The sequence below is a fragment of the Centropristis striata genome, chromosome 19 (genome assembly GCF_030273125.1).
Source record: "Centropristis striata isolate RG_2023a ecotype Rhode Island chromosome 19, C.striata_1.0, whole genome shotgun sequence".
Lineage (NCBI taxonomy): Eukaryota > Metazoa > Chordata > Actinopteri > Perciformes > Serranidae > Centropristis > Centropristis striata.
The window spans coordinates 17,667,089-17,682,629 of record NC_081535.1 but is presented as its reverse complement, the minus strand read 5'-3'; the positions used below and the strand labels follow the sequence as shown (position 1 = coordinate 17,682,629).

General features: G+C 40.2%; 1 protein-coding gene across 2 annotated transcripts in view; it reads right to left on the bottom strand.

Annotated features, from left to right (window-relative positions):
- Nucleotides 1-13,208: 13,208 nt before the first annotated feature.
- The window catches only part of ctif (CBP80/20-dependent translation initiation factor), a 61,776-nt gene continuing 59,443 nt past the window's right edge, over nucleotides 13,209-15,541 (bottom strand). For both annotated transcript variants that reach the window (XM_059357760.1, XM_059357759.1), the window contains exons 13-14: nucleotides 14,855-14,908; nucleotides 13,209-13,589 (exon numbers count right to left, since the gene is read on the bottom strand). In XM_059357760.1, the coding sequence (XP_059213743.1) occupies nucleotides 13,368-13,589; nucleotides 14,855-14,908 (276 nt within the window). In that variant the 3' untranslated portion in view covers nucleotides 13,209-13,367. The remainder of the gene's footprint in view (nucleotides 13,590-14,854; nucleotides 14,909-15,541) is intronic.

Here is a 15,541-nt window from a genome sequence, read left to right as displayed (position 1 = left end):
CACCAGACCAAATCTCATTTGAGATTAGGTCTGGACACCTGCCGTTCATTTCTCCGTAGAGGAGGTGTGGTTTACGATCCTCCAGAGCCGTTTATTGGGCGCTTAGAATGTCTATCAAAAGCGTCTGTAGGTAGCTCTTAGCCAATCAGATCAGTTATACCAGATGACGTAGTAGAGCAACAGAAATGGATGGTTGTTGTGTGCGTGTCTGTGAGAGAGTGTTGTTTGCTGCTTTGCTTCTCCAGTTCTCGCTTTCTGCAAGCTTATTTATTTTCACGCTTTATTCCCCCTCATGTCATTCAGCCACACACATCCACTGATTTTATGGGCAATAAACAAGCTGCTGCGGGCCTCTCGGCGGCTCCGCTGTCCCCCGGCTGTTAGCGAGATCACCGGTGGTGACGGACGGTCTCGCCGGCTCGGCGCAACGAGCCGCCGAGACCGCCGGTGCGGCGCTAATAGCCCCGCTACCGGTGATCTCGCAAGTCTCCAAGTGCCGAGTAGTACGCGTCATCGTCTCACCGTCCCCCCCCCGCTCTGTGATTGGATCCCTAAAACAGGGCTAAGAAACTGCCGTGGTTTCCAGACCGCCTGGAGGTTCGAAATTAAATTTGAGCGCGCAAGGCAGTCTGGGTATACCCAGGCTAGATATTAACTGTATATTAACTGTATTTTTAATGAAATTATCTGTAAAATAACAGAATTAAAAAAAAAAAAAATTAAAGGTATTTTTTGGGCATTTTGCAGCTTTATTGACAGAAGAGATATTTAGAGTGATAGGGGGCTCTGAGCCGGATTTGAACCCGGGCTGCCTGCTTACAAGGACTGCACCTTTGTGGTATGCACTACCAGGTGTGCCACTGGGAACATCCCATTTTTTCACAATTTCTTTTTATTAATGTGACTGACTAGCACTGGCATTTTATTTGCTAGCTTTCCAATTACAAGCCAACCTTCTGCAGGAGCAGTGACTCTGACAGAAAGCTTCTAGCAACACCTTTTTGTGAGGATGTATTAATAAAGTTCATCATGCTACTTTCTGGTCTTACCAGGTACAAATAAGTCATAGGCAATAAAACACTTATCACTTCCATACACATAGGGGATTTGCCGCTAAAGCTTTAGCTATTGTAACTGAAATGACTTTCCTATGCTACATTGAAGCATTTCCAATAGACATTAACACCTATAAAAATACCAACAAACAGTTTAAAGATATTGTAACAAGTGTGACAAATAGTACACCTCACTAGAGGTTGTTTCCTGCGTTTTGTCCGAGCAAAGGCTGCTCAGACTCACTGTAGCCTCTTTTTAGAATTGATCATGTAAGATTGAGGCTGACACATACTGTAGGATGACAAATGCATAAATACAAATAAATTCAGCCTCACTTCCAGTGGGCTGTGTAGTACAACACTATAACGCAGCATCATTTAGACAGAGAGACTACAGTGATGCCTGGAACTCGTGGGAGTATGACACTCAGCAGTCAAAATCGCTCTGACTCACACATCACAAGTATTCACACAATGCCAATACTAATAGAGTTTGGACACCAACAGTTATATTTAGTGGTGTAGCATTGCCACTGCTAACCCTCTGAATCATTCCGGGCCATTATTAGGCATGTCAGGGTATACTGACTTTTTTTAAAACAACTTGAAATATCAGTGACTCTTACCACTACTGTATAAAACATGTCTTTGGAAGTGTTAACACAGCTTTAGACCTACAGCACATTTCAATGTACAGTGTAGGAACTGACATCAATAGCTTACCCTTAGTCATTCAAGCCATTATTTGATTTCTGGTTATAGAAACATGCATCTGTTTCACCATGACAACTGTCTACCAGGCATTATTAAAAAATCTCCAGATCAAAACAAACAAAACGAAGGTCTGAAGACGCAGATCTGCTACAGCCTTCACCTTATTTGTCCTGAAATCTGAAGTCAGTAAACACATCTCAGCTGCGCATCATTAAACAACCAGTTTATATAAAGTAAAGTATATATCAAAACATTTGGAGTTTAGAGCATCAGAGGATGTACTCTTTGCTCTCCCCATTTTCATGTTAAGGTCTGTTCACACCAACGGGAAGCAAGTTTTTTTAACGAAATAACCACTGTCCAACATACATAGGAGAGCCTAGAGTCTGGGTTCATAACATGACCCAGAGGTGTGCACAGCTCAGGGAAATTCACCTCCTTCTCCAGGAACTGTGTCTTGATGACTGCTGCTATTACAGCGTTATTTGCCCAAATCAAATAAGATTTTGCTGCGATTTAATGGCAATAAACTGATCAAAAGTATGCTGAAGAAATGACATCATGATGCAGATTTGTAAAACCTCTGAATTGATGCTTTGTCAGTTTGGTCTGCAAGACGACAAGCAAACAACTTTTAAAAAGCTTGTTTTCTGAATGGAATTTGGATCAATCAGGGTAACACTATGCTTGGATAGCACTGATGCAACATAACATCATATAAATGATGCAAATTTCATGTATTCATGGTGCATAATTCATGTCATTCAAGTTTCCTGGTGTGAACTGTCTTTTCACATATTTACATTGACTTTGTATGTATTTACACCATGCATGAAATTTTCTTTAGGCTTGGTTGGAACAAAGCCAAAAGAAAATACTTTAAGATAGTAATTTGGTCATTAAGTGACTCATTTTTATCATTCTTGACATTCTTGACAAATAAATCACTTACTTGATGACTAAACTAGGTCATAAATTGCAGCTTGTAAATGGAGATGCTTCTCCCTTAATATCAGAACTTTTATGGCCTGTAATTGTGCATAATAAAAAGATGCTTGTACTACCGCTGCTAGTTATGTTGCTGTAAAATTGTACAAACTGGGGCAACAGCGAGGCACACAAACACACACCCGACACAACATGTACAAGTATGATTTAGCATGGTGGACTTTGAAGAAGCAGGCTGTGTAGATGAAGTGTATTCAGTTCATGTGTTTGTGTATTGGGGAATGTGTTTATATTGTGTATATGTTTAGAGTCTACATGGTCACAGACAAAGCAGTACCTTGTACAGTCCATGTGATCCACTGGCTGTGTGCAGAGCTCTTTTATGTGTGTGTTTACACACACAGTATACTGGGAACACGCCTCGCACAGCATGCCACCTCACAAATCAAAGGACTGCTGGCACGCAGGGCAGCGGGTCTGTAAAAGCAGGAGGAGGCGGACAGATGCAACAGTTTTGGTGAAGACACACTTCAGTTGTTGCTGCTTTTCTGCCTCCCCTGCTCCATTTGACAGACCGTCATGTAGCTCTTTTTATTTATTGTTTTTTTTTTTTATTTCATTTCTTTTTGTTCAGATTTCTCCTTTCCTGTCTTTTGGTTTCGCTCTCACCACAGAACTTTCCGACTCTCTGTCACAGAAGTTCAGGTTGCCTAGCAACAGGGTCGTGCTTGTCGCAGCGGGTTGCCACAATGACAGTCGCTAGGCGGGAGCCTGGCAACAAAGACATCAGGTGTTACTTCCCACTGCTTGTCTGCGGACACTTCCATCGACCTCCAACGGCTGCAGTGTGTGTGAGTGTGTGTGTACAGTATGTGTGTGTTCACCTCTGCTCCAGTTAGCAGCAGAGTCTCTGCTGATGCTACTCATGTCTAATTATGGCGTGTACATGTGTGTGTGTGTGTGTGTGTGTGTGTGTGTTTGAGTGAGTGTGTGTTTGTGTGTTGATTTCTGCTTGAGCGATCAGCCACTGAGTGCAACTCACAGCGGAAGCTTTGCTCACGCCGGCTTGTCAGCCACAAAGGAAGACACACTTCTGGGTGGCTGGTCTGGTCAGGCTCGGAAATGACTCACACACACACACGCACACACACATGCCATCCCTCATAAATAACAGCATTTAGCTGAGATGAACCTTGTAAGAGAGATAAAGGCGGAGAGGAAGAATGATCTAATGATTCCCCTCTGTTTGTTTTCTCCACATAAACTACTGATTCCTCTCTGTTGTCTTCTCCTCTGAACTTTATTCATTTTCTTTACTTTCCCCTCTCACTCACCTTCTTTCATCTCTCCTCTCCGCGTACGAAGATCCGTCTGTTGACGTTGGCAGTGTGTGTGTGTTGCTGCTGGCAGCGACCAAGTGAGAAAAGCCTACTGCAACACACTTCTCAGCCAGGCCACTGCTAGGGCACACATGCTCCTGAACAACAAAGACGTCATGTTTCCTCACCTAAAAGCAAGCTGTTTTAAGACCTGTCACTGGCATACATGAACGTGTGCATTTCACATTTCTGCAGCAAAAATAACGTGGTGTGTTATGTATATATCGGGCTAAAATGGCTGGCGCTTCTCTCAGATACACTATTGTTGAAATAATGAAAAAAATGTTTTATGTCACACAGCTTATATCGAAATCTTGAGTCATTTGGTCCCTCCACCATTTTTCTGTCTCTGGAGTAATTCTGAAGGCACTACGTATTTTCCACATTTGAACCATATAGTGTAGACAAATTGCATCTTATTAAGTAATTTTTGTCTATTATTGAGTCCCAGGATTGTTTAATTTGTCTGTTGGTGTGTTGTCATGCATTGTCTGATGACCTACTACTATTACTTCATGAAGGTTTTGTATGACATACTATGCTATGACTTGTTATGCAATTTTGGATGACATACTGTACTGACTTCTTTTTGAGGGGGTCATTTTTGGACATTCCATAAAAATGTTGTTGTTTTTTTCGCTACTTTTTTGACAAACTATACTGCTACATGTATCAACAGACTATAATTTGGCCTTTTTTAGCATTTTTCTAAGGCGTTTTAAAGTTTGACCGTTTTTGACAGAAACCGACATGCTATAGTATGACTTTTTTTTGAGGGGGTCATTTTTGGACATCCCATAATATGGTGATTGTCTTTAATTTCTTTATATTATGCTCTATTATGTATCAACAGACCATAATTGACCAATTTTAAGCATTTTAGGCATTTAAAAATTTGACCATTTGTGACAACAATCGACATACTATAGTATGACTATGACATATGATGTTACTCCTGCATTTCAGCAGGAACTCTGCAAAGCACCATAACATGAACTAACAGGCTTTAATGAAAGAAGTTAATATTTGTAAAGAGTTGTATGAGTATTGAAAAAAGAGTTGAGCATGAATGCCAAAGGTTTTATCTGTGTTGTATTAATATATAGTATATTATAAATCTAAGCGCAATGTAAATATATTTATTGAAATATGATGGGACATAAAACACAAAAAGGTGGACAATATTTAAGAGTAAAACATGTAAAGGCAGGTTCTCCATCATGGTGGGATGAAGAAGACACCTGGGCAGTTCTTCAGGCTTTCAGGTAAAGAAAAATATAACAAAAAAATATATAGAGTGCCTAAATAATGTTGACAATACTCGTATGTGATAAAAATGAAGACGGGATCCACACCTTAAAAATATATAATAATATACAAAATAATTTATTTAGTTGTCCTCTGAAGACAGATAATGTGATAATTATGTCAGCTGTCTAAAGTCAAGTTGCCAAAACTGGAACTTAAGTTTACTATACAATGTCTTTTAGTATGCCATTTTGGACAACATACTATACTGTCACTTTTTCAAAGGAAATATTATATTTTGACATTTCTATTGACAGATTATAATATAATAACTTTTATGACATTTTTAACATACTTTAGTGGCCTGCTTAAGCTACTAGTAAATTGTTGTGAAAATATGTTGGCTATATTTTGTTTATATTATTGAATGCAGATTCACACTGATAGATGCCTGAAATTGCTCATTAATCTTTTTTAAACTAAATGGATCCATCCAAAATCGGACAGAGCAGGTGAACTGATGGTGATGAAATCCACTCACAACCCAAGAAAACCAATGATTTGGTTGATTTACTGACTCAGCAGGTATCCCACCAAAAGACCCACTGAAACAGTTCATTCGGGAAGTGAGCAGGTCATGACATCATTTCCTCCACCGCCAGTCCAGGAAACAGGAATACAGCTTTCCAGTTTCCGCTTGGGTTGAGATCATGTTTTTACTTTTTTCCTCAAAAAAACTTTCGCCATGAAAAAGTGGATGTTTTTTGTCTTTTCAATTTTATTGTTTGAGTATTGGGTCAATAAACGGCACAAACAACAATCACAATACTGCTGTTCATAGACACAACCCACAGTGAACAGATCAGAGAGCAACAGTATTTTTTTGTGTCCTGTAAACTTTATTTACACTAATTGAAAACATTGTTGCAAAGCATTGTTGTATCATTCCTTTTAACATTTTAACCCCAGAACTGTGCTGCTTTCTGGCAGTTTTTGGCCAATTTACATTGAAATGATGGCACACATGGACATAGACGTGTGTTTGTGTGTGTGTGTGTGTGTGTGTGTGTGTGTGTGTGTATGTGTGTGAGTGTGAGAGAGTACAGTGGATACATAAATAAATCCTGCTTTCTGCCCTTTTAGGGGTATTTTGCCTTCCTCGACTGCACAGACATTGTGATAAATTGTAGATGGTTGTCTTGCAGTGTATTGATTATTGCTGTATCATGTGACCTTTATTTTTTATCATGGGCAACATTATGTTTAAAATGGTTTAAACTATAATGTGTGGTTTTAATGATTACTTGAACTGTCAGTGTCCATAAAGGGACTGGTGTTGGAAATTACCTTTATTTATATGCACATATATGATACGTCGAACACTGCTTCTGCAGTTGTCAATGTTTCTCTGTCAATGTTTCTTTGGCCTTAACACAGTGAACTAATAAATACATTTTTTACATTTTGCAGTTGTTTTTTTATTTTATTTTTGGACATATCGTACGATACCATGGATATAGTTTACTATAACCATGACCAACGTACTATGCTCAAGCATTTTTAGGAATTTTTGAAGAAACTACACTATGACCATTTATTGACTTTTTTCGACATACTATAGTTTGGCATTTTTGTTCACATATTATTAAATGGTGTTTCTTCTTTTAATCTTTGGACATCACATAATATGATGTCTTTCTTTCATTTCTTCATATTATGTTTTAATATGTATCAACAGACCATAATTATAATTATATAATAATTTTTGACAAAAATCAACATTCTATAGTATTTTTTTCAGTTTTTGGACATATGGTGTTTTTCTGTAATTTCTGGCCATATGCGCATATTATATAAAAAATTACCTTTTTTGGCAAAATTCGACCCGGTGCTATAGTATGACCTTTTTTTGAGGGGGTCATTTTTTTTTTTTTAATTTCTGGAAATGTTTTTATTTAATTCATTTTTTAACATACTTACCATGATTTTTTAGGCATTTTTGAACAAACTACACTGACCATTTTTAATTCTCATACTATAATATGGTGTTTTATTTATATTTTTTTAACATACTATACGATGCTATTACCATGGTCAACGTACTGTTCTAAAGCGTTTACTTCATCCTTTTTGATTTTGTTTTCTAAAATATTTTTGGACAAGCTATACTATTACCATGATCAAAGGTACTAATCTTGAGCTTTTTAGGGTATTTTTTGACAAATACACAATAACCTTTTTTTCAACATACTATAGTATGGTGTAAATGTTTAAATGGTGCCCATTTAATTTGGGTCAGCCTTGAAGATATAACGGCACTTAAAAATACTATTCATTTAAAAAAAATGTAGTCCAGTGCTCAGCATTAGACTCCAGGATCCATAGATGATACAACTAAAATGTCTGAATCCAAATATAGTTGAGATTGAATGTGTTTTTTGGGCAGCAGAATAAACTACAGCACAGTAGCTGCTGCTGAGATGGAAAGGTCAAGAGAGCGAGCTAAAACCACTTCGTAGCCCACAGTTATTGATTTCTCCCACAGCAAACGTACTGCAGGAAAACATCTGGGGATGCTTCTGTGTGTTTTAACTCCACTTTGTTTTACACAATAACTGGCCTCTGTACCCCTCGGACCAAACAGAATAGATTCTGCAGTACTCTCCTCTAGTTTGCTTCTGTGCTCATCAAACACGGAGAGACTCACACTGTGCAGACGGGAGGGCACAAAGAAAAAAAAAGAAAGGTCTAAAAAACACAATGTGTGAGCTGTCAGACAACTGAAGATACGGGGCACATCCACAAGGAGATACTTGAGCGCAGGATCTGCTGGCGCCTGTGTTGTTTAAGTTTGTGGGTGAGTGTGTGTGTGGTGAGGTGTGTAAGCGGTTAACTTGGTGCGAGTGTCCTCCCTCCTCGTCTTTGGTTCGTCATCAAGGCCAGCTGAGATCCAGCCTGCTTTTGTCTGGCTCAAACAATGAATGCTACTGGTGTGAGTCACCCTGAGCACACACACAAATCCATTCATCCATCAATGCCAGCAGAGAAAGTAGGCAAAGCTCCGGTCATTATACGGTGCCACGAAGCCGCATGATCATGTTTAGCCTGTAGTCCGTGTTAGCAATACAGCTAACCATAGTTTTCATTAACAGTGAGTTGTTTTGTCTATTAAATGTCAAAATACTGTCTAAATGTCCATCAGAAAAAAAAGATCATTTCTGTGACAATTTTCTTGATATGCCATACTATAGTATGACTTTTTTTAAATCACATTTTTATGGCATTCTTTACTCCGACCTACTATAAAATTATGTTTTATTTTTATTTTTTAACAAACTTCACTTTAACCATTTTTTTTAGACATACTACGTTTTTTTGTTGTTTTTTTTTTCATCTTGGACATACTATAATATGGTGTTTCTGTTATGTTTGTGGACATAGTACTAAACTTTACCATGATCAATACACTATTCTAAAACATTTATTCTTTGGCACTTTTGGAGAGTGGACACTACAAATTACTTTTTCAACATACTATATACTATGTCCAAAAACATAAAAAACCCACCATATAATAGTATGTCCAAAAATGGAACCCTTCACCCCCAACAGTATAGTATGGCCCCTTTTTGTTTGTTTATGGACATACTATACTAATATCATGATCAACACGCTATTCTAAAGCATTTTTTGGCACTTTTGGAGAAACTACAATATATATAGAACTATGATTGCCATGTTGTATCCACAAATTTGCTGACAAAAGGCTTTGAATTCACTCCTAGTCTGATTTGAACCTCTGATTGGCATTCTCTCTATAGCAGCGGCAGCCAAGACTTATTGGTATTGTAGTATTAAGACCCATGTTAAAACACAGAGAACCAATAAATTCTTACATATGAGAGATAGAAACTTGCAAATATCTGTATCTATCTTTTGCTGGAAATGATGAATTGTTAAAGTAGTTGATGATTTTTCTGATTTGTTGAAACACTTCAGCTGTAGTCCATTCTTATTTTTTATTTTTTTTACAAAAACAGCCTACATCAATGCATACAGTACCCTCCAGTCCTGTCACTTCTCCCAATCTCTTAATTTTTCCCTCTTTGTGTCACTTTGCTCACAGACAAATAACACCATGTTGTTGTAATGTGATCTGATCCTAAATTGGAGACACAGCTACTGTATTTTTCCAGTGTAGGGCTCGAGCAGCACAGCCAGCCAGCAAGATATTCTCCCTCAGGGCTAACATGCCTGTTCAACTGTCTGTTTTCACTGCACAGAGCCAAATTAACCGTGATGCTAATTGTCAGCCGTGGCCAGCTCTGTCTTTCTTCCACTATTTGCATTTATTCTTCAATAGGCTCCCCCATACATCCAGCCATTACTATATATATACATATATATAGGTTTCCTCACTTCATCTCCTCCTACATTTATTTCACTTCGTCTGTCACCATTGCTTCCCACTTATTTTCTCGCTCTATTCTTCCACTACAGCGGCTGAATCGTTCTTTCTTCATGCAGCATGAGTAGGTCTTTTTGCTGTATAATAACTTCACTATTGTCCATGTTTGTATTGTGTTGGAAAGACTTCTGCTGTTATTTGTTTGGGGGAAAGAAACCATCGTCATTAATCCATCTCTGTCAAGGACATAACTGAGAATAAGAAAACAGCTTCACATGGTGTTGATGGGAAATTCAAAGTGTGTATCACAGTGTCAAATGGATTTAAATATTCTGATGCATGGGATTATTTTTGATTGATGTGGACGAGTGCTGAAGGACGTCCTGGAGGTTCTAGGGACGGGGTCCTCAGTGGGGAGGCAACCCCGTTGACTGAGCGCACCCGTTGGGACACCCACAGTCGGGGAGCCCCAGGCATGTGTCAGGGCTAACCAAAGGCAAATCACCAGCCAAGGACGAGCCGCAACACACAGTTAAAATTCTGAAGTGTGGTGTGTTTAATGTGTGACCATGTAAAGGCGAAGTCATGTAAATGAGGAGATCCAGTGTGCGCATGTATGAATTGTTAGTATAATGACCCACTGCAGTGCCAAGATTAGTTACGCAGTCTATCTGGTAATGGCAGAGGAAACAGTGTGTGCACTATTGTGTTTCCTTTGTGATGTCTGTATATCTCCATGGTGCCACTCTGACTTCCATGTGACTGTGCTGATAAGTGAGCAGACAGAAAAAAACACACCACAGTTTGTTCCGTCACATCATTTTTTTTCCTGTTAGTTTATTTTTCAGTTGCTTAGAAAAACAAAACAAACAAGAGCTCACAAGATGACCCACTATTGCCAATGTACAGCTTGTCTGTGCGCTGACCAGAGCCTTGTTTTTCAATATTCATGAGAATATGCAAATGAAGGGGTGTCTCATTCAATCGTCGAGTGAGTCATGTGACCCGAGCAGAGGGGTCTAAGGGCACACAGGGTGGGGGAGGCTCCAGTGCCGCAGACGAGGGGGGGACGATCCCCACCTGCCCCCATCTGCTGTGAGAGCGTGTCGCTCTTTGCATAATGGAAACTCACCGATGGGTATTTTTATTTTTGAACTTTTCATTAACTAAAACACGGTAATACCACACTTACACAGCAAGCTAGGTATCACAACTGTTTCAGATGTCTTCAAAACCCACCAGATGGGAAAATAGATAGAAATGAGCTAAATATAATTTAAATAGAAACCTAGAAACAAAATAAAGACAACAAAAAAACAAATTACATCTTAAGCAGACACACACTTACAGACGATTAGGCTGCAACTCCAAAAACATTTGTGAGCTTTAAATCACCCTTCTCATCTTCTCATCTATCTAATCTTCTGGGTGTGTTTCTACCACACAGGAATTTAATTCTTGATGCAAGACAGAGAAAATAATATAAAAAAACACTTAAAACTGCCCACAGAGATTCAATGGGAAACTAAGTATGCATGTGCGTATATGTGCATGTATGTGTATGTGTGTGCGTGTGTGTGTGTGTGTGTGTGTGACTCCCAAACAAAGAGCTAATTCCTGACAGAAATGCATGAGAAGGCCGAACTCTAGCCAAACAACCACAGTCTTCCTGTGTGTAACATCTCTGTTGCACTATCTCCCTCTATTCCAATGATTTTAAATACTTGTAAATATACTGTATGCAGATTATATATAGAGCCCATTTACAAATGGTACGTGATTGGCTTGGTACGTCAATATCATAGTACACACGTTAGCTGGAATAAGGGTCACATATGACTAGCTAATGAGGTCATACAATAAGATTTCTTCTTTTCGTCATTGTCAAATACACAGGTTAATAGTTGTCATTTTCCTCAAAAACAAAGCAAATACAGTCGATATTAAACACTTGCAAAATGTCCACTGCAAAGAATGGCTTGAGTAAGAGAAATTTTACTGTTTCTCTGTGTGCCATGCTATTTTTTTGTTGTTGTCACATCACTTTTTTTCCACCTTCAAATGTGTTTTTTTTTTTCTTCATAATGATGTGAATAAGTCCTCAGCATGCCCTCTGCTGCCACAGGCCCTGCAGGCCTCCAAACAAGAGAGCTCCTATAAAGATGGATAAATGACAAGGCCACTAGTCCATTAAAACATCCTAAAATACCTCACTATGCTCAACCCATTTGTCTCACTACTGGGATATTTCATATTAATCCACAAGCACTGATTCAAATTCAAACTTTTGCTCTTTTTTTCTGAATTTTAAAGCAAAAACAGTGCAAAACAATTCAAACCTGTGCAATAAGGCCTACCACTAACACCTCATACATACATTTTCTCATAGACACAAGACTTTAAAATGAACCAACAATAAAAACACTAAATGATTAAAAAAATAATAATATAATAATAATAATAATATCAAAGATGTGGTTAACAAAGCATGTACATGCACGGCTTAACAGAGGAGAAGAGACCTTCCCTTGTGGGACAAAAACAAAAGAATTATCAGACAGCAGTGTTTGTTTTAATGCTTTTCTAATGCCACCCCCCCCCCCCCCCCCCCGAAACTGCAGTATTTCTACTGCTTCTATTGGTGACACCGGCCCGAGCTCAGGGAGCTGGGGTGCCAGAGGGGTGTGTCGTCTCACATGGGCTCAAGCAGCCATCTGCCACCCTACTCTAGCCAGCCTGATCCTTATCCTCAGCCCAGCCTGGCCCAGCAGGCCCGCTGTCTCATCCCCACAAAAAGGCTTCCTGCTGGGGGGGGGGGGGGGGGGGGGGAGTTGGGGAGACAAAGGCGGGGAGGAGCTGTGGGAGCTGGGGAGCTCCACAGCGAGGCCCTTTGACCTGGTCCCTGGCCCCGGCGGGGCAGACGGTCCAGACAGACAGCACCGTGTCTACTCCCTGCCTCCTCCTCCTGCTCTCTCTTTTATCAGCCACACAGACCCCAGGGGCTGACGGAGAGACAGAGGAGGGCGGAGGAGAAAGAGACAGAGAGAAGGGGAGGGTGGTGGGCAAGTGAACACAATGAAGAGACTGACACAGACTACCCTGACCTCCCCCTCTCTCCTCCATTCATCTTTGGGTACGGATCTCTCTATTCCCTACGGGCAGGCTGCTGCCCTCTCCTCCTCTCCCCTGTGTGACCCCTCTCTTGTCTGCTCCCTCCTTTATCCCTCAGCGGCCACAGCCAAGCGAGCTCCTGGACTATATGTGGCCAAGCATGCCCCTACTGGCCATATATACGCAGCTGTTTTCTCAAATGTGTCTCAGATATGCCTTTCATTGTTTGAACGCCACATGCAGCGTTGTCTTGGTGGCTCAGGGCTACCCGTTTGGTAGAGAGTGTATGGTCTCTTTTAGGCAGTGGTCACCTTTGTTGGAGAAATCAGTGAATCATGTTCAATACCTGCATAAAGCACATATTTATTTAGGTTAAGAGAGTGACAGTATTTTTGATTTCTTCTGTTTTGGTCAAACTGGATGAGCAGATTGATGCTCGTCTTGAAAATGTTTTCTCGGGGTGTCGGGGGGATTTGTCTCCTCTCCTCCTGAAGGAGCTGGCACCTAGGCAGTGGTGGTGAGCTTTTGGATGGTACGGTTGTAGTATTGGGTGGTGAGAGCCTCCAGGGGACTCCAGCGGTGTGCATGCAGCTCAATGACCTCCATGAGGAGCGAGCGGGTCAGCTGAGATTCGGCCGGACTAAGCATCTTGTCCCTGACGGCTGCTAGGAGCTCTGTCATCATCTCTGGGACCTGCTCCTCCAGGAGACGCCCCATGCTCTGCAACTGGTGGAGAGAGGGAAGGAGGAGACGGGAGGTCAGAGAAAGTGTGTGTCCTATACAGAGAGCAAGACACATTGTCTGGCACCTTGTTACTGTGGATGCAGTCAGACAGCAGAGATTCACACACCCTCTGGCTCTGTGTGTGTGTGTGTGTGTGTGTGTGTGTGTGTGTGTGTGTGTGTGTGTGTGTGTGTGTGTGTGTGTGTGTGTGTGTGTGTGTGCGCGCACGTGTAATCAAGCAGCAAATGATGCGGCTGTTTGTGTGAGCATCTGGGAACCAGTTTACCAACCAGAGCTCACCTGTCTTTGCTCTCTGTCTTTATCTCTCTGTCTTATTTTCAGATCATTGCTGGTGAGAGCTTGCTGCTCTTTTACAAAGACCCACGTCTGATTAAATCCATAGTTCTACTTAAATTCACCTGCACTATTTTATTATTCATAAACCTCAGGAGACTGGCAGAGTATCAAAGATATGTGTTTGAGATTGTACATGCTGGAGACTACTGCAGCATGTACTGTGTGTTAAAAATAAAACATGGGCTTAATGGATATCAATATGTCTGTTGTCAGAATGTATGTCTTGCATATAGTTCAGGGCTTTACAGTAACAGTTGCAAGATTGCCATTGGCAAGCATTTTGAGAAGTTGGCAACCATTTCTCAGCCTCATGGACAAAAACGTGAATCCAAAAATAAATAAAACTCCTAATATTTATTGCATTAGTGCTATTTAAATATACTATAAATAAATATATGCTTTAAATATATATATGTAATACTTACTAATACCTACTGGAATAAAGCTTTTATTCTTTGTCACAATTTCACAATTAATCTTATTTATAACTCAAGGCTGAGCAATATGGGTCATTTCTAAATAAATATATTTATATTCCAATATAAAATATTTTCTTGTAATTCTACATAAGATACATGGTAAAAGAAATTTTTGTACACAACTCTGTGTTGTGTTGTCTGTGAAATTTCCTGACAAAGTACAGAGCATTTTAGAGCATGCAATTGTGTATCATGATATCTCTGTGATTTAACTGAAAGACAATAAGTTATCATATTGAACTATAGTTCAGCTCCAGTATAACTGTACGGTATCTTTAATTGCTCAAAATATACGCTGACTTAAAATGTGAACCATATTTTCAGTTTTGGCAACCAAAAACTGATGCCTGGTTGTTTTACTGTTTTTCATTTTGTTGCCTGGCTCTCTAATCAGCCTTTGTGTGTTAGTGTGCATGCAGGGTCCATGCATACCTCCATGGAACAGCACAGGACTGCATCTTCTTTAACATCTGTGGACTCCAGCAGCTAAAAGGCAAGAGAACAGACATTATGTGAATATACAGGGACTTCACAAAACAAGAGCTGCACAGAAAGTGGGCGAGCAAACCCTAACAGGGCCCAGCAGATATATAAATAAATGTATATTTGGATGTAGGCCACATAGGGAGATTAAGCAAATGCAAGTGTTTGTGTGCATTAATCAGTTCACAAGAGAAGAAAAAAAGGAAAGAGACCTAATCCCAATTGTAAATATTTTCTACATTAACATTTTAAATCTTGGAAGACAACAGACCAGGCTTTCATTCTGGCAGGCTAGCGAACCATCAGACATCAAGGCTGGCTTCATGCACACTGTATATCCGCGTACACACACAGTGTAGCCAACAACAAACCGTGGAGCTGGTAAACATGCTAGCTGGCTTTCCACCCCCAACCCTGGCCCCATGCACAGATGGGCATACAACTGGCACTTTGAAACAATGCAGGGAGCGGTGGCGACAAAGGGAGGTAAAATGACAGAGATCCTCCCATGCCAGACTGTGAACATCTAGTGTCAGATTACAGCAGGGAGGGATTTGGTTAAATACCTCTTCTTTTTTCTAAACCCCTCACAAGTCTGTTTCCAAAGTGCTACTCTGATTGACCTGAAGGAGGGAA